The sequence below is a fragment of the Schistocerca serialis genome, chromosome 1 (assembly GCF_023864345.2).
Source record: "Schistocerca serialis cubense isolate TAMUIC-IGC-003099 chromosome 1, iqSchSeri2.2, whole genome shotgun sequence".
Lineage (NCBI taxonomy): Eukaryota > Metazoa > Arthropoda > Insecta > Orthoptera > Acrididae > Schistocerca > Schistocerca serialis.
In genome coordinates this window covers 868,713,857-868,734,551 of record NC_064638.1, presented here as the reverse complement: position 1 = coordinate 868,734,551, position 20,695 = coordinate 868,713,857, and the positions used below count along the sequence as shown (strand labels likewise).

Below are 20,695 nucleotides of genomic sequence, written 5' to 3'. Positions count from 1 at the left end.
GGTGCACATCCAAAAACAAGTGCACAATGAATTATCGTGCGCAACAGTGCTTAGTCAAACAATGCTTTACACACTGTAATTGAAATTGTAGCTTTTTTTACAATTCGGAATCATGTCTTCTAAAAGGAAACACGTTACGCTAGCAGAAACTCGAAATTTAAGATAAGTTAAAACTAGGTTCTTTGCAGAAAGCCATTGCTGCTGAGTTCAGTGTTGGACGAGCAACTATTTATGATATAAAAAAAAGAAGATGTAACACAAATGGATAGTGAGCTGGTAAAACGGAAGGTTGTTCGAAAGAGTGAGAATGAAGAACTGGACGTAGCTGTTTATAGATGGTTCATACAACAACGCAGTAAAGAAATTCCAGTCAGTGACCCGATTATAATAGAAAATGCTGCTGCATTTAGCAAACAACTTGGTAGTAACTTGCATGCAGCGAGCAAAGGTTGGCTATCAAACGAGAAAAAACGACATGGCATTCGGCAGCTGACAGTCACTGGAGAAAGTCGCTCAGCTAACGATAAAGATGCTGATGAGTTTATAAGCAAGATACGGAAGATAATGAAGAAGATTTAACTGCTGATCCTTGTATAATGCTGATGAAACAGGACTGTTTTACAAGATGCTTCCTTCAAAAACATTTGCTGCCAAGAACGAGAAGGAAGCAACAGAAACAGCGCGTAACATTAATGGCGTGTTGTAATGCAAATGGGAGTCATAAACAACCGCTTATGGTGACAGGAAAATGCCAACATCCACGTTGTTTTCAACACAGACATAAATACTCTACCAGTGCAGTATTATGCTCAGAAGAAAGCGTGAATGGACAGACAAATATTCTCTCGATGGTTCCATGAAACGTTTGCACCAGCAGTGAGTAAGAAGCTAAAGAAGAAAAAGCTTTCACTGAAGTCTATCCTTATAACTGACGATACTCCCAGTCATCCGTCAGGTGTTTCTCTGAAGTCCGATGGTATACAAACACTCTTTCTCCCACTCAATGTGACAGCCCTTTATTCAGCCCATGGACCACGGAATTTTGGAATCAATTAAACGTCATTATCGTCTCCTTGCTGAACGAAAGTGAAAATGACTCTATGAAGACTATGCTGAAGGCGTGGAAAGCAATTAACATACATGATTTTGTTTTCCAAGCGTCCGAATTATGGGATAAATTGGAGAACGCTACCATAATGAAGAGCTCGAGAAAATTGTGGCCATCCATTGATGCCGAGTTGGATCCAGTAATGAGCGACAGCGATGAGCCACTCAGTTCGGAATTATCAATTACTTTGTACACTGACATGTCCCACAACCTTCCAGGAGGAGAAGAAATTGATGATGAAGATGTTACTAGTGGCTGAATGCGGAAAACTGTGATACGGACCAAACTTTAACAAATGAAGAAATAATCAAAGTCGTGCAAGAAAGTAATGATGGAAGTGATGAAGAAGAGAACACAGGAGGAGATAGCATGAGGATTTCTCACACTGCTCGTGCTGAAGCTGTCGAGGTCTTCCTGGAGTACATTATGCAACGACCAGATACATGCAGTAGCGATGTAATGCTTGTAAAGCGGTTGCGTGATGAAGCATGCCACCGTCGCCTATCATTATTGCGACAGTTAAAAATTAGGGACATGTATCATAGTGAGTGACACGACTATATAATTCTGTACTGTATACAGGCAAGGACTAAGTTTTCTTTGAAAATTAATGTATTTTTGGATTTAATAAAGTATATCCTCTATGTTATAAAATTGTATCCTTAGGTTTAATGAAGTACAGTACACTACATCCCTATGTTTCCAAAATAGATAAAAAACAAAGTAAATGAATGAAATAAATTTCAGACACTCAATAATCCTGCACTTCCGCTAATGCGGCACTCACATGTGCGAGGAATGGCCGTATTAGCGAGAGTCTAGTGTATAGCGTTTTTCCTGTGCTCTGAAATTTAAAGAGCTGGCAGGGAAATGCCTCGTAAAAGGGACAGATTTAGAAAAAAACGGTTCAGTTACTCAAAAGAACAAGAAAATACTACATCATGAACTTGGGAAAAGGTGCTTTCGAAAAGTTGCTTCGACCAACATCTTCACAAATTAAGAATAAAACCAGAGTATGTTTAAATGGTGATGGCATTAACAGTAACCTCTCATCATGTGGTATTTTAGATGTATACCTCCTGCTATCCCACAATCACATAAGGCTACTAGTAGCGACCGTGAAATAATAAACTGGGACCCAGGCGATTGGCCTACTTTGTTAACATTTCCCATGATAGACGAAATTGTACAGGAATACCCTACTACAATTGTAAATCTTCATTACACTTTAAATCAGAATTTTAAAAAAATTACTCATTTTTAAGTAAGAATTTCAACCAATGGAGGAATAAAAGGGATCGAAAACGGCTTGTGTATTCGAAACCTTTTGGATCTCCTTCAAATAAGCTGTCAAGTGATGGACTCTGTAATTAGGTTCTTTTAGGAAATCAGCTTCAGAGCATGAACAATCATTTAACCACATAGAGTGTTAAAAATGAATAGAACGTTAGATACAGTTGAAACAAAGAAGTGGTATTCATCGAATTGACGTTGAACTGCTAGAAAGAGAGAACAAACATAGGCATCAGGTTCTTAAGACAATTATTAGATACCTGGCTCAGCATAACAGTGCCTTAAGAGGAACCAGGGACAAGCTCGTCAAGATAATAATGATAATTTTCTTGATTTGATTGAAATGGTAGCAGAATTTGACCCTATTTTGCAGGAACATTTAAGGGAGGTCAAAACTCAAGAAATTCATGACCATCATCTTCGAAAGAAATATCCAAACTGAACTCATAGATTTACTTGACAAAGTAAAAAGCAAGACATTGGTTGTTAGGTTTGTAAACTTTTCAGAAGATGCAGTGACTGTAGAATACTTTCTCGGGTTTCTGAACGTCGCTTCAACAATAGGAGAAAGTTTGACTGAAACTAGATCAAGAAGGTCTCGATGTTCATGACTGCAGAGGCCAAAGTTACAATAATGTCACAAATATGAAAGGTCATCACAGTGATGTTCAAGCCCACTCTAAAGTGTAATCCAAGAGCATTTCATATGCCACTGCCTTGACCTTGTGTTAGCAGATGCGGCAAAATCTTCAGTAAAGAAATCATTTTTTTGTGTAATTCAAAGGACGTATATTGTTTCTGGTGAATCCACTCAGAGATGGGAAATCTTACTGGGCAGGGTATCAACATTAACAGTGGCTTGGGCTAGTAGGGTGGAGAGTGTCATATCTATAAAGTTCCGGAAAAGAGAAGTAAGAGGTGCTCTTCTTGAGGTGAACAATAAACTGACGAACCGAAAACGAAGAGTGAAGCACACTCGCTAGCTGCGAACAAATTAGAAAACTTTGAGTTTTTGGTAGGCATTGTCATTTGCTACCATCTTCTCTTTGTCATTAACGCAGCAAGTAAGGCACTTCAAGCAGAAAATATGAATGTGAAAGTAGCAACTAAATCCCTCGAAAGTTTTGTGAATTTTGTTGAGAATTTCGATGGAGATGATTTTGTTTGTGCGCAGATAACTGCAAAACAGAGAGTTGAAAAGTTACAAATTGGGCCAAAATTTAAAAAAAAATGGAAAATTGGCTTGAAGACGAAGCAGTTTGGTTACGAAAGTAGCGACATGGTTTGCAGGGTAAAACTTCCAGAGGAGGAATACGAAACTGACTTTTTCAAACCTGCCGCTGACACAGTCTTAAAAAAACTGATGAAAGTTTTGGCCAACTGGGAAAGTATTCCGAAATGTTCAGTTTGTTGTTTTCTCCATAAAGTTTAAGACGCATACAGGACGAAAAACTGAAACTGCTATGTAAAAACATGAGAAAGAGATAAGTGTACACATAAATGGTGAACGTTTGTAAATCATTGTTTTTCACAAAAATCAGAGTGTTCAGAAAAATGGTGCCCAAGCATATGAAACTCCAGTGCTAATACTCGAATACTTTAAGGAAATTGGAAACATAATTCCCAAAATTTATATGGCATACAGAATTTTCCTAACCATACCAGTGACTGTCGTCTCCTCTAAAAGGAGCTTTCATGTTTGAAGTTGATAGTTAATCAAGAATCATTTCAGCAATAGCATCTTCCGAGAACACTTGTTTTCACTTGTTATTTTGTTAGAGGAGCATAACGTGGTTTCAAAATTGAATTTTTATGATTCTGTTGCTCATCAAAAAGTGAGGAAAAGACGTTTTGTGCAAAATATAAAAAGAAGGAAACTCTTAGTGTTCATAACTCACAAATCATTTAATCTCATGTGAGTACAGAGAACAGTGAAGTGAACTTTGTTTGAATTTGAATTTAATTAAATTCGAAGGATTCCCATAGGTAAGTTAGTTTTTATTATAAACATTTTACTAATTACCATACGTATTAAGATTGCTTTTCCTGTGAATTATTTTCCTACATAACAGTAGCTCTGCTGTACTAATAGCTTTTTGATATATTAGTAATAAGTCAACGACGAAACTTCCGATCCTTTAAAATTTGGAAAAGGTGTATATTTGTGTCGGAGGAGTGATAGGGAGGGAGTGGGGGGAGTAATTCACCCTGTTTACACGGAGCTCCCAAAACTGGATTTCCTAAACCCATTTCCCAATACTGCTTCTGGGCGGTCATGTAAACACTGCAAAATTGATTCTGGAAATCCGCTTCTGGTGCCGGTTTTCCAATTTCGCAATCGATTTTCGCCCCCACGTAAACGTAACCGGTTTTGAAACGTGCTTCAGCTGTCAGGTTTCGTTCGTTCTTACAAATTTTCGGCTAATATGGACGGAGTGACTTTTTGCACAGTGGAGGATAAGTAGAAACATGAGACTGAATCTGTTTACACCGTGTCTAATTGAAGATAAATTGCGATTGTGCTGACTAAATCAAAGATTGTAACAGCTGTTTTCCAGGCGCCATATTTAACTGGGCTAGGAAATCCGCTACGGGTCATCCACATATAAACGCGACACCAAAAAACGGTTTCCGAAGTTCGGTTTTTGTCTTCCGGAAGATGTGTCGCATGTAAACGTAGTGGCTGACAGAAGCGGTAAAGCCCCACGGAGAAGTTTTGCAAAGTGCCCCTGCCAGCCAAGGCCGACGCTGTCCAAGAGTATAGATTTTACTGAATCCATGACAACCTGACCAAAAGTATAATTTCAAGAATGACGTAGATCGTGTAAAAGAGAGCATTTAGAGTCATCATGCCGCTTTCACAATAGGACTACAGAAATTTCAAAAAGTTTCACGAATGTCTCAGAATTCGTACGAATCTTGAGTGGCATAAAGTTGCAGTTAAGAAGTCCAGTAATTTTGTTAATATGATGATGAAAAATACCTACCAAGAGCGCAGAAGAACACGCCAGTAAGAATCCTGCAAAATTAGCACAGGTTGATAGCGCTAAGTCGAAATCAGTTATCTCTTGAGTATCGTTTCGTTCATTACATGACTTGCCTCTAAAAGGAAAACGAACTTGAAATGCGGTTACTGACCTATTGCAGTTTAGAGAACAGTCAGATGACGAAACATTGCGGAAACATTTTGAAAGTGCCCCTAATAATGCCACATTTCTCATAGAACACAAGATGATTTAGATTCTGAAACAAACTGCAGCCTACCAGTTTATGTTATGCATTACCCTACTGGTTGCGTGTGAGCCAGAACACGACGTAGATTCCATATCAATCGATGTTGAAACTCATGGTAGTGGTTCAAAAGTGCAAAATGTAGGAAATGTCATCCATACGACGTTTTTAATGGCAGGAAACCAATTAACTAAGAGAATACGGTTATGATGGGATCAACAGCGAGCAAGGAAAATGGCTGGAGAAAGTAACATTTGGGAATGTAAAACCAGCTTTTGCTATAATTATACTACTAGCTTGTTTGTACCACTGACCGAAGAGCTGACGTAGGCTCTGACCATAACTTGGTGGTAGCATGTATGGAAGTCAAATTTGAAAACAAATTACAGAAAACACGAAGGACGCACAGCGTAGTACGAAGTGCAGCCGTTGAGGGATAATCCTAAAACTTTTCAGTATCAATAGGAAATGAGCAACATACGGTATCTGAAACATTTGACAAAACAACAGCAGACGTGTATGACAGTAAAACTACAGACATTAATGGACTCTGTACAGACTTCAAGAAAGTGATTCAAACGTCAGCAGAAAATACATTAACGAAAGTAGAAAATAAGAAAAAGAAATGGTTCATCTCTATATGTTAAACGGCAGTAGAAACTAGCTTCTTAGCCGGTAGGCATGCCCACAAGACAGGAAAACGAAGTATTACGACATGGCTACATGGAGACACAGAACGAAACTAGGAAGATTCTACGAAGAGAAAAAAAGGGTATGCCTGAAGCACACTACAGCGACAAGAAAGAAAACAACATCCGCATTTGGCAGCATAAATAACACCAGAAAGGGATATAGCGAACAACAGCTGTTTGCGACATCAGCGGTAACGTTATCGCTGGATCAGATATATATGACATCTTGAAAAGAATATTTTGACTACCTACTGAACTGCCCTAAAGCAGGAAACAAACAGGCAAGAACTTGCCCTCCAGCAGTTGAATCTCTTGTAAATGGCACAAAATACGAAGAGGTTCACAACAGTTTGTAAAAAAAAATTAAGAAAAACACAAAGCGGTCGGAACCGACGAAATACCAATGGAATTGCTGAAATTTGATGATCGTAAACTTCATGGGAAATACTTTCATCTTATTCTTAACCAATTTGGCGAGATGTAAAAATATCAAATGGGTGGAAGAAATCAACCATAGTACCTATACACAGTAAAGGAGATAATCGAAACTGCAGGAATTGCTGAGGTTGGTTGGGTTAAAGATTAAAGGGACCAAACTACAAAGGTCATCGGTCCCTTGTTTCATAAAAACACAGAGCACAGGGGAACTATCCACCAGTCAAGCGAAGCACTAAAAGAAAAACTCCAGGGGAAGAAAAGCCCCATGGTCCATTGTAAGACAACAGGGAAAACAGAGCACAGCAACAAAAACAACATAGAGAACAAAGGCAGAAGGAATTAAAACTGCACAGCAGAGAACTGTGGCTGGCTGATCACGAAAATAATAGGATGAGCCAGCCACTCTGCAACACGTTAAAACCTCCAGCCTAAAAGTTTAGGGCGGAGTCGACTCACAACACAAAACTAAGTAAAAGAGAGAGCTCAAAAGAGGGTGATGTTAAAAAAAATTTAAATGGACCTATAAAAGCCGCTTGCGCGAATAAAACTTAAAACCCGATCTGCCATAGAGACATTGTCACCTAAGAGAGATGATAAAGCACCCTGGAGATTAAAAGTTCGCCTGAGGGCGGTTAAAAGAGGACAGTCCAACAATATATGGGCCACCGTCATAAGCGCACCACAGCGACAATGAGGGGGGTCCTCTCGACGCAGCAGATGACCATGCGTCAGCCAAGAGTGACCAATGCGGAGCCTACAGAGAACCACAGAGTCCCTCCGAGAGGCCCGCATGGAGGAACCCCACACAGTCGTGGCCTCCTTTACACGCCGCAGCTTGTTGGGTACAGACAGGGTGCGCCATTCGTCGGCCCACATCCCAAAGACCCGACGGCGTAACACCGATCGGAGATCAGTTGCCGGGAGGCCGATCTCCAACGGCAGTTTGCGGGTGGCTTCTTTAGCTAACTTGTCGGCGTGTTCGTTGCCCGCTATCCCAACGTGTCCCGGGGTCCATATGAACACCACTGAGGACAACATAACGGCCTTCCCTACTAGTCACAGCCTACAAAGTACAACATTTCAAAAATTCACCACTTATACTGAGGGCTTAACAGGGGATTAACAGAATGGTACTCGAAAACGATTGTGGAGGTACAACAGTATGTACATTAACTATTCATTGACTCCTAGAGTACCTACGATTGAGTGTAGAGTGAAATAGTATAGGAGATTATGGCAGAATGCAAAATAGCTAAGAAGCGCATAAGCCTGGTCAAATTGTGTATGGAGAAAGTGACATAGTGCAGCTCGTTATCAGACTGTTTTGAGAAAAACTGGACTAAAGCAAGGTGATACGCTACCCCACACTTAGCTTCATCTTTCTGGAGAAAGTAATGAGAGAAACAAATGGAAACATCACAGATAACCAACCAAATAAACTCGCCTATATAATGACATAGTTTTAGTAGGAAATAGCAGTTATGGAATTGAAACACGTTTCAAAAAACTAAATGAAACTGCCGTGAAAATCGTCTTGAAAATTAATGAAGAAAAGACAGAATACATGATCATACAAAAGGAGAACATTACTATGAAATAACGTGATGGCCTTCATATAGAAAGCTACACTTTCAAGAACACTCCCAACTTCAAATGACGTGGTGTGAAAGTAAACTACTGTAATAGAAGACATGTCGATGATAAATTGTACTGCAGAAAGCAGAGTTCATTTTTCCCTCCAAAGACTTCCATCCTTAAAAACTCCTGACCAGAAAAACCGAGCTGAAACGCTGCAACACAATCATCAGGCCAGTACTGTAGTGTGTGGAAACATCGAGCATGACGAAAAGAGAAGAGCACCAACTACCAGTCTTTATTAATAAAGTGTACAGAAAGTTTTTGGGCCAATAGTTGATTAAGCAACATGAAGATGGATTTGGAGATCCAATGCAGAACTAGCTGAGCTAGCTAAGCAACTCTCAGCAGTAAACATCACCAAAGCGATACTTTTGCAGTGGGCAGGCCAAATTGTCAGAACGGCCCTGCTAGAATATGTATGACGGGAAAAAATGGAAGACTTGAGATCTTCTGGTCAGCTCTGACGTAAATGGCAAGATGAGATGACCTTAGACTGCAGAGTGATGGCTATCACTGAATGGAAGAAAGAGGCAGGAGGAACAGGAGGTATATAGTGTGTGTGACTTGGGATCGTCACGCCCTATAGATGCCAATGGAATGAGTGTATAACAATTACAAGTTACTGAAATGTGCACTGTAGAAACCAATGGAAGCAAATGGTGAGCAGGTAACAATGGCCTCAAAACTCTTAATTCACGGTGTATGGAGAAAATTTTATGGCCCTACTGACATGAAAATCTGTCGGTGCCCCAGCATGGAGGCGAATGTTTACTGCATGTTCTGAACACATAAGTGTCTCTCAGTACTTTCAACTCCCCCATTCAGTCACTGCAGAAAGAGAATGGAGAATGCAAAACGGTGGTGTTTTCGCTAACTCTACTGAGCCTAGTCGTTCTATATATACTGTAACAAACTAGTTCAGAATATGTGAAAATACTGTAGCTGGAAGACTATGTATTTGACAGGGAGAACACAGCAGTCAGTGCGTTGCAAAATATTCGAAGTAAGTGAAAAATACTTTTCTGTTGTAGTGTCATTAATCCCTTGCGTTCTGTAAAACCATGATGAACAAAAACACTTATTTTGGGGGCGGGGGCATTAAATAATGTCATTTTGATTTCAAGATTTTGAGTAATGTTAACTGGATGAGCTTATACATTCATTTTTTCCTACTTTTATTTTTCTTAATAAGTGAAGTTTAACAAATTCCTGGTTTGGTTGCTATGTAAGGAATGTTTGGGAAAAATAGTACGAGCCTAAACCAAAAATTAACAAAAGCAGAGACCAACAAGTGGTCCACTCAACCACCTGCAACAGGTTAACTGAGCCATGCATTGCAGTTAACTGAAACAGTGTCATTAAGTGGTATACATACAGAAACAAAGTACACATCGATGCACCCTATGGAATACAGTGTGATGACGTACAAACAATAAATTAAAGACACAAGCTAACACAAAAAGCTAATAAAGAGCTAAAACAACATAAAGTCACTCAAAACGCGATATTAAAAGGTATGGAACTAACCTCGAATTTCAATACATCATCAGTAACTTGCACTAAACTTCATGTGTCTGGATAAATTTCTTTGTTCCAGTCATACATATCTAAAATGATACTTGGATTCCATCTTTTAGCACTGCCAAAACATTAGCAACATAATGTCTAAAATTTGTTGAGTTTTTGCCACAGATCTTCACAATCATAAATTTTTCTGATGAATACAAGATGAGTCATCATAGATAACATATCCTTCAGGCCCTTTGGATTCTTCCAAGTCAAATACCTTTCTCTTCAAGTTTATCTTCCTTTCATTTCTAGACCATTTTCCTGTAGGCCTATTACATTTCTTCATTTTCGTCTATTAATTTACCTTCTTCAAGAGTGTTTTTTGATGAGAGTGTATGTCAGAAACATTAATTAAGTTTCATTACATTTCTTCTTGGAAGAGGGTCTTTGACATGAGGCTGAATGTTTTCTGACTGTATTGTCTCATTTCTTTTGTCACTGACCTTGAGTTCTTCAGTGGGCTGTGGTATGTTCAGAGATACAGTTGTCACCTTGTCATAAACATCAATATTGAAAGTAGATGGCAAATGAATACTTTGGGTAAACTCAGTAGCCAAAAATCGATTAGTCAAATAAGCTGGTTGGCAGTTTTCAGGTCCTAAAATATCTGTGGTCAGTGCTTCAGTACTGCATGTAGATCTTCTAAATTTATCTTACTGAAGTCAGTGAAGAGCATCCAGTCATCTGTTTCTATCTTGATCATTAGGTTTTCAATGTCAGTTCAGTATACTAATGGGTCTTCCCGCCTAAAATAGCGTTCCAAATTTTTCTCTGTGTGTCTGTACAAAATTACCCTTGTTTCTGGAGCTAGTTAAGTTCTTTTCTTTCAGCCTTGAAGCTAAGAGTTTTAAAGTAATCTTTGACAGATCTAAATCTCTGACCAAATCGTTTAGCTGCATTTATGTGAAATGGTAGGGTACCGGTATGTCTTTGGCACCTGCCCAATCAGAATCTTCAGAGGGCTCATCTGATGTACAACTTGATTCAGAATGTAATGTCTGAAGGTTCGTAGGAAGGATAGGTATAGGCCACCAGCAACATACGGTACAGGTTTTCTAGCATACTCCAAATCAAGATAAATCATTGCGTTTTGTTCTTTGTTTTGAAACCGTTTACTTCGCAAATACAGAAGTAACAGCAATCCATGTGGTTCTTGAGTTAACGCCACACCATTTTAACTCGAAATATAAGGGACCTTAACTTTTCCTTTGACCATTTTCTTACTCTGAAACACAAACGCTACACGCTCTATGAGGTACCCATGACGTATTCTGATTTCCTATTTTAACTTCAAACAAGCAAAATAAACACTTTTAAGAAATGACACAAGGTGACAATGTTAGTGGTAGTCAAGGCTGGAACCAGTTTTATAGCTGCTCACTGCTCAGAAAGAAACAATGCTGTGTAATTTTTGTACATTTTTACGAGTACCAACTGATAATACAACAAACATAATATAAAACATAGGTACATACACCACTAGGGCCTACTGTGTAATTATAACACACTTAAATCATAAAAGTTATTAAACAGGATACTACACTGCAGGTAACCACATACAGCATTTAACACCCTCAGTTGTTCACGTCCCCATACTTCTGTGATGATTGAATTTGATTCAGTAAATGTTTGCTTCCCTTTAAGTTTAATAAGGCATAGAATTCCAAGTAACTGTATTTCAAATACACTTTCAGCATCAGTATTACTTTCAAAGTCTCTACTTTCACTTTAGTTTTCTCAGATGTTCATATCTTATTCATCAAAGAAAAGACATGCTCAACAGCTGCATTTGCACTGGGAACACACAACATAAAATCCTTAATCTTATAAATATTTTCACAAGTTAGAATATTGGATATGAATGCTGGGACATTTGTACCTGACACTTATCAGTGAGAGCTTTTCTATACTCCATTTCCTGAGGTGGGACAAACTGCTGCATATTAACACACTCTTGGAACAAGTCATTATAATCATTTTGCAGCTTGGGAACACATTTGCAAGATAATTATAGCATTTTTGCACCTAATCCCACGTAGGTACATAGTTCAAAAGAGGCAATTTGTAGTCTGAACAGCCATTAAAATGATCTCTCCACTGCTCAACATATTGTGTACTGCTATCATAAAATTTAGACGGTTTCAGTGAACTCAGTAACATTTACATCCACCTGAGATTCAAGTTTACTTAAAGCACTTTGTAGTCTGAAAAGGCCTTAAACTGATTCGTCTGTTGCTCAGCATATTGTGCACTGCTATCATAAAGTTCACGGATGGTCTGCCCCTCAGATTAAAGTTTTCTTAAAGTACTTCTTATAGTGTGTAGCATGAATATGGTTTTTCGTTTTTCTATCATATTTATTCTTAAATCATTAATTGCTTCTCGGCCTCCACGAATGTGACAGCTGTCCTTCTACCTTCAATACTTTGCATGAAAAGTTGATGCCTCGTTATGTAAAAACATGCGAAGAACTTCAGAAAACAGGTTTTCAGAAAATGTCTTAATCACTCAAAAATATGTGATTTTAGTGGTATTACATAGCCACAAATTCTCCGATGGCTAGCATCAAGGCCAACCGTACGGTACTGCTGTATCCAACTAACTGTTAGTACTCTGCGTCAAAGGCTACAGAATTGTTCTATGCTTTCTTCGTGGACATAACATATGCTGAGCAAAATCTTGTGAATGATACACTTTCCATCGAGTGATAATATCACAGTGATAATATGCACTGCACATCCTACACCACTGATGTCATGACTAGGCTAAACCTGTAATTTGTGGATAATATTGTTTGTCCTTCTTCGCCAACCGCGACCTTTAATTTGTAGAAAATATTGTTTGTCATTCTTCGCAACAGCCCACAAAGTTTTATGTTATTTTTCTCGCAGAATGTTACAGCTTTATCACTAAAAGTATTTTTTATATCTCTGCAGTTTCAACAGGCTGTTCTTTAAACTGGAGAATTTTCACACATACGTCTTCAAGAGGCAAGATGTATCATACAAGAACAACAAAGGTTTTTGTGTTTCCGTCATTTAGATGCACCAGAAACAATAGCAATACAATATACTTTACACATTTCCCGAGCAATTCATAACGACAATGTGGAGCAAGCACGTTAACAACAAACATTTCGAATTTTGTATGGCCACAAATGTTCTTAGATTCGAAAGATTTTTGAATAAGTTTAGACTTACTAGCATTTGAATGAAAGCTATGGTTCTCTTGTACTAAATGGAAGGCCTGTGTGCCTTCCGTTACAGGCCGTTTAAATTCGTGCTCACTTGGAACGACTTGCTGAAAAAAATCCGTTACATTTCTCGAAGGTACAACTTGTATTTGCTCGTTTTGAAACGATACTCTATGTCATAAGTCGCGCCATGCGGAACAGAAGACGCGTTTCCACATTTCGTGCAAAGGACATCGTAGTATGTTCGACCTCTCTTTACTATGAAAGGATACCCTTTTTAAAAGTAAATTAATGATAATGTACGAGAGTTTGTTTGCTTAAATTTGATTTAATAAAAAACAGAGTTATATTGTTTATGGCATAGGATTATGAATACGTTAGTTGCTTCTCCTGAAGTTCCGCACTTAAACTGCAGTGGCGTTTGGGCACTGCGAAGATGGTTCCAGTCTAAACAAAGTGAATAAACAATCTATCACCTGCACTAGATGTCCCATAATACTTACGCGAATGAAATACACATGAAAGCATTTCAGTTACTTCTAGGGAAATGCAGCTGAGTAATACCATCTTCATTGCTAGTATTATTGAAGATTTCGAGCTTGAATGCACCACATATAAGGTCGTGTAAACGCATTTCGTCGTACGGCATGTTAGATTAGGGATATGACATTGAAATAAAATACAGATACTTTCACAATGCTAGAACTCACGTGACTGAGAATTTAATTTGATTTCTATAATACTGGGCCATTTGAGCATCCCGGCAGAATCCGATGGGGACAAGGGGACCATACTCCAAAAATCCTAACTATCCCAATCAAATTGGAACGCCTGGTCACTTTAAATGAGATATGTACCTGGTCTATGTGTGCCGACTATAAAACGTCCACAAATATAACTTATATCTCGAGTGTTCACCACACTTTCTCTGTGCATTGTTATAGCTCAAGAAATAAACTAAAACAAAACAGTCCACTGAAAGACTCTCCTAGGTCTCTTGCTCCACGTAATTGAGTAATTTGTATCTGATTCCCACCATTATAACAGTGGAAAGTGCTGCCGTGTTCAGCGTCATATGTAATACTTTTTATCTGCAAAGACAAAGTAATGGAAAATTAATTACTTCGATGTGGCTGTTTACTTCTAAATAAATATTTGTACAACAGCTTCACTGGGTATATTGCATTGTTAGTATTTTAATGACAAATACTAAAACTATGTGACAGGGCAAAAATAATGGTGTATTTGGATCTGAGTGAACAAAGTCAGCATGAAACAAGTGTCATATCAAAAAAGGAAAATCAGTGTTGGCCTGTGTAAACAACGATGACATGTTTGATTTAAGAAAATTTAACTGTTCCGTTCAACGCCTAGCGAAATAATTGTATCTACGTTTTTACTCTCTTGCTTCTTTTGTACGTGATTTGTGACGCACATTTGCTGTTTTCTTTGGCCTGTCACACACAATGGGCATATGTGCCGTAGACAATGGCCGGAACATACATTCCATTGCCACAAAAATCAGTCAGAAAAATCATAGATGTACGATTTTAGTGATGGTAATGATAAATGGACACTCAAGACTTAAAGAGTAGTTGACCTCCATATCTATAAACATTCTTACGTTTTAGAAAACTGTTTCCGAACGCAAGACATGCCAGAAATTTGAACAATTAGTTCACTAGTGAAACAACGATGTGTCGCGTTGCCTCAAATAATAATGAAAGTCCTAACTACTGTTGCACAGAAAGAAAGAAACGAATAGATGTATTAATTTAAAAGTTACGAACGTCATCAACAATAACATCGAACAAGCCATCGTTTTCCAACTTTTGTGGGCACTCACGTGATTAAGGTAAGCATGTGAAATGAATATTTACGCGATGAGAGATAGTGCCCAAACATTACAAAATTGCCCTCAAATCAATTATCTGCAGTTTTCTACTGGTATAGCTGCCTGCTGTCGGTTTCCAAGTTAACTACCCACGAAGTACCTCTCCCCCTTTGAATTACACGAGTAAACAGCGTATCAGAGATGTTGATTCGCGGAAGAATACGTCACTCCGTTTTCTTGCGTGAACGGCATCACGGGATCGCGAGAGCGGCCTGACAGTTCGTAGTGGACTGCGAATTGGGCAGTGTGGTTGTAAAGTGTTGTAGTGTTATCAGGTTAATACATTAAGTAAGAAATTTATCTGGGATGTACTGTATGCATGTGGCTTATTACAACTCTTCTATATACTGGTTTTCTTGTTTTCAGAAAGAAAAGCCAACATGGTGTCTGGTGGAATGTCCTGCGTGAAGTATTTACTCTTCACATTCAACCTGTTGTTTGTGGTTCGTATGTCACGCTTCCCTTCGTATTTCTTGATAAACTGTGAGAGTGGAAAGTAGTTTTCACTTTGTCTGTTGTTGTTTCCGTTAACACGTGTGAAGAATAAGAATGTTTTACAACGGTAACTGTTGCGCCTAGTGGAATATTTAGCCCTCGTTAGCTTCGCTCGGACAGATGTAAGAGGTAGAATTCAGGCGACTCGCTGGCTTGTGTATAAATAGGCGTTTTAGTTGTATTCCAAACATTGATTTGTAAAAATATACCCCTTTTGTTGCCAATACTTGTAATGTAAGCGGAGGTCGTCAACATTTTGAGAAAAACACGATTGGAAGTAAATAATCCGGAAGAAATTTTCCATATGTATTGTATGTATTTCTAGATACATAAATTGGTTTGTGATTCAAAATTCGTAGCTAAATGTTTGCTTCGCAGTCGTACGTGGCGAATTTGCATAGTAGATACCTCGCTTAGTAGAGCTTCGTTGTTGGCTTATAACTTCACATAAAAAATTAAAGTAATATTGTATGTCTTTAATGCATTTTTGATGCCCAGTGCTATTGTTTGTATTAACACTTTTTCACTGTGCCGCGAATTGTGCTAAAATATTAGTATGTGGTTCTCCGTAAAAAAAAAAAAAGAAAAAATACTGTTCTAGTAATTAAAAGAAAAGAAAATCCTTGCGCACAAATATAGGACAGATGTCAATGACAGTATTTCGGTGATGAGTAGAACTTATGGTTAGAGTTTAAAAGAAGTATGATGTACTGTAGAGGAAGAGTTTTATGCTGTGCAGCGTTTAACAGTAAGTTTCAGAAATTTCTGCTCTTATCTCAAAACATTATATTGTGTACCACAAAAGTTGAAAGAATATTCCCTTAGTTAAAAAATCTGTGGTGCAGGCCTAAATAGTTTCCTTGTTGGTTCTAACTTCCCCTACTCCGTATGTGTTGTCGCGTAGGTAATTGGGGGGACATGGTAGTGTGTTTAATTCTAGTGTGGATCAGCCAACTTTGTTCAGTATTGTATTCACAAGCCTTGAGGTTAAATTGCTCACAAAACCCGACATTCTGTGGTCCGTTAAATCCTAAAATTTCGTTCTTTCGGTTGACACTGATGATGGAGCTGTATCTGAATGCTCTGTTAGTGTCTTACCATGAAGCTGTGGCTGAGAGTACCCTGTGATTTTCTGTAACTTTTTCACAATTAATGTACTTGCGAAATTATTCTTCTGACCTTGGCATGATTGGAGGAGGACACAAAGCCACCACATAAGTACCATTACCTCAATAAAATGTCATTATGTAGATAGCATCTGTAGTGTACATAAGTTATATATTCACTGGAAGCTTATTTCTGTTAATAACAGGAAATGAAACGTTTGAAGTTCGTTATGACTGTAGATTTCGATGTCAACAGTAGGGCCTATAGCTCAAAATTTAGTGTGCAGTTCATGGAAGAAACTGTAGTTCATACTTGGCCATCAGATCCGTAAACCCGTGTCTGTAGATATTAGATAAAAACAAAAAAAAGCTCCTAATATTATCTTTGGCTGCTGAAGTTTCAACATCACAATATCATGTAGTGTAAATATTGGTAGAGTGAAGTGGGGTAAGTGTAACCACGCTTTGGCATAGTTCAACTTTGACCCCAAATTGCCAACTTGTTATTGAAGATATGATTTTGAAATTTCTCATGCTTAAAGTTTGACTTATTGACTTTTAAACAATACACATTTTGTTTTTGAAAAAAAAAATTGTGGTCAAATAATTGTTTTCAAAATTTTGGGTTTTTAGGTTACACTTGCCCCATTGTTCGGGGCAAGTGTAACCCCGCATTGTTGTACCCATACAGAGCATTGTAAAGACACTTGGGGTAAATGACCTGATTACCTAATTTTTACTGAATTTAAGGGTTTTTAAATTATTAAAGTATCTTAAATTTTACTCAAGATATGAACTTTTTTGCACACGCCTCTTTGTATATTATGAAATACACAGAAAATATTAGCTAAACCAAAAACTAAGCGTTAGCCTAAACCATAAAACACTGAAACAGAATGCATCACAGATTATTTATTGTTTTAGGCCAGTAATTTATTAGTTTAAATTCTACAAAAGTAATATTTTTTCTTTAGTAGGCAATTTAACAAAAATAATAAAATATCTATTCTCAAGAGAAAAGAAAAATTAACTTTATAACTTCACTTTCTATTATTTTTCATGGTAATTGAACTAACGTTGTTGGCAATTTGTGTTTAATGCTAAACTGCCCTAATTCAACTTATTGTATTCATACTTAGGCCCTAACTATTATTTAGTCACTGAATGTTGTATGTATCAAATGTAACACCAAATGTCAGGTCTCCCTTGTGACCCAAAGTAGGCTCACGCAGCACTGAAATGGCATCAGAGGATGGAACTTCCGTCTCATCTATCAGGCCAGTAGAATGTGGTGCTATGCTTTATTTTTGCATCTGAGGAAAATCGCTTCTGGATCTCCTAAATCACTAATTTTGAATGATTTTTTGTTTTGCTTTCTCCTTATTATTCTTGTTTCCTTTAAAATCTTTTTCTTTATAGATGGCATCTTGAAAAGTGATAACTTCAGCTCCTGGTGCAATCCTTTTCTTCTTTGTTATACCAGTGGGACTACACTGTCTGTTTCCAATAATAAACTTTCAAATGACAAATCAGAAGTTCCAGAACATAATGAAACATTGGGTAGCTCGGGAATGGTTGAGAAAGAACTCTGATACTGGGAGAGCTGCAGGGCTCAGTAGATGTAGGCCTGTAAAATTATGGAGGTTGTTCAGCTGGAAGCTTCCCAGAAACTGAGTACTTTCTGTTAGAGACGTAGCTTCCACACAGTCCATGGCTGCATTATCATGAGCTGGCAATGGATTTGTTTCTACCAAAGATTTGGTATGAGCTACATATCTTTCATATGCCTCTGGACCATATTTAGTTTTATCAATTACTTCTCTACTGTAAGGGAATATGCCTGCTTTTTGAAAACCACTTTTCAACAATTCAGGTGGTGTTTCATTCCATAAAGCAGTGAGGAGATTGGAAAAGTCATGTTTGCTAATTTTTACCCCTTGATGATGTCTCTGGTGACGCATTAACTTTTGGTCCCAAGTAGATTTCTCACTCTTAAACACTGCTATATCCACTGGCTGCAGGATGAATTATCATGCTCAACATTGTCAAACAATGCTTCACATACTGCACTGTAATTGAAATGGTGGCATTCTTTACAGTTCTGTGTTATATTTTATAAAAGGAAACGTGGTTTAAAAATATAGTAGACTTAAATAAAAAATAAAATATATCTCACACGAACTCAGTAGACCTACAAATCCAGCACATCAGGTATTCTGGTATCCATATGTACAGGAAGGCCAGTTTAGTTGATCTAGTGTGATGGCAAAAACGAGGTTACAGCTTAAAAAAATAAATATATTCCGGTAAGTTTGTTTGGGGCAAGTGTAACCCCGCCCCCCCTGGTTACACTTGCCCCAGCCGATTGGTTACACTTGCCCCACATTGGAAAAAGTTGGGTTAAGTGTAACCATGCCTGGCATATCAAGAGCTTTATCAGTAGAGTAAAACGAATCTCTTATTTGAAATTATCATGCAAAAGTTAGTTTGTAACCAAAAAATTGTGCAGTTATCTTTAAAACTGCAAAAATGACAGACCACCAAATTCTGAGCATGTCACTCTCTCGCAGAGTGAAAATGTGGACTTCAAGTCCAAAAATTAATTACCAATTTCAGATTTGACAACTTGTGGTTAAATATAACAAAGAAAGGAGTAAATTAACATGTATGATAGGTCAGGGGTAAAAATACAGCTTCTTTAAGGCACCATAAGCCGTGGTTACACTAACCCCATAATTACACTTCTTGACTTTTAAACAATACCTACTTTATTCTTGATGTTAATTCTAAAATTGCACTCAAAATTACTGGTAGGTTAATATAGTAGGTACTTTGTACATTTTGAAGTCTGGAGGGTGACAGTACAGAGTTATGTAATATTGTATGTCCTTAGCATAAAGAATAAGTTATCATATTATACACTTTACAGGCTGTTGCTTTTCAGGTTTGTAGGTATGTGGAATATAGACAGGGCTTCATAGGAGATAAGTCTATAGTGCATTGATGTAGTCATGTTAATGTTGTAGTTATTAATCAAACCACTAAGTTTTTAAAACAACAAATGTTTTTGTACGTTTCAGATTTCTGGTATAGTAATTGTATCAGTTGGTGCACTTGCTCTAAGTAATTTTTCATCTTATGATACCTTCTTTGGTGGGAGTGTCATTGCCGGACCTGTGCTGCTGCTTATTGTTGGAATCATAGTTTTTATAGTTGCATTTTTTGGTTGTTGTGGAGCGCTGAAGGAAAATCATTGTATGGTAGTTACAGTAAGTATACTTAAGAGTGAAATTGATACTATCAGATAAAGTTATTATACAAAATTGATACTCAGAGCCATATATTGACACACATTGTGTATTGGTGCATACGTGAAATGTGTAATTGTCTGTTCAGTTTTCAGTGCTACTTTTGATCATCTTTGCCATGGAACTAGGAGGGGGCATAGCAGGTTATGTCTTGAAGGATGTTTTGAAAGATGATCTAGATACTCAGTTGAACAGCACACTTTACAAATATGAAAGTAACGAAGATATTAAAAAGGCGTGGGACATCATGCAAACAGATGTAAGTGAATCTTGTGTTGAGTAGCAAACATATGTGTAGATAACATCTGATGAACTGAATAATATAGTGTAGAACATAATTTCTTGCATTACTACAAAACTAATTAGCTATGTTCAGCATTTACATTGCTTAACATGTTGTGTGCGCCAAGGCTAGTGGTGGTTAATAGCAGTCGAATGTGTTCAAACTACACCCCCACCTTCTTTCACTCCCTCACTCTGTTCCTCCTCCCCCCCCCCCCCCTCCCCCCCCCCCCCCCCCCCCATGACTTGTTGTTGACCTGAAGACCAGGATGGTGTCTTTGTTGTCTTTAAGGATTACTTTTTGGGATAATATGTCTAAGACTCAAGTATTCTTTCAGCCAAAGTGAGTGGTAAATACATTATATACAGTAGGTAATTGGATTTCTTGTAGATGTCTCTTCCACGTTTTAAAATTCTTGACACATCTTCTAGTAAATTTTCTCCTTAA

At 37.9% G+C, this 20,695-nt stretch overlaps 1 protein-coding gene across 3 annotated transcripts in view; it reads left to right on the top strand.

Annotated features, from left to right (window-relative positions):
* The window catches only part of LOC126485920 (CD63 antigen-like), a 436,694-nt gene that overhangs the window by 404,146 nt on the left and 11,853 nt on the right, over positions 1-20,695 (top strand). Inside the window, exons 1-4 of one of the 3 annotated variants that reach the window (XM_050108912.1) lie at positions 15,220-15,344; positions 15,423-15,499; positions 19,738-19,926; positions 20,054-20,224. In XM_050108912.1, the coding sequence (XP_049964869.1) occupies positions 15,437-15,499; positions 19,738-19,926; positions 20,054-20,224 (423 nt within the window). In that variant the 5' untranslated portion in view covers positions 15,220-15,344; positions 15,423-15,436. Of the gene's footprint in view, positions 1-15,219; positions 15,345-15,422; positions 15,500-19,737; positions 19,927-20,053; positions 20,225-20,695 lie in introns of those variants that run through there. The other 2 variants (XM_050108913.1, XM_050108911.1) reach the window with 2 other exon arrangements.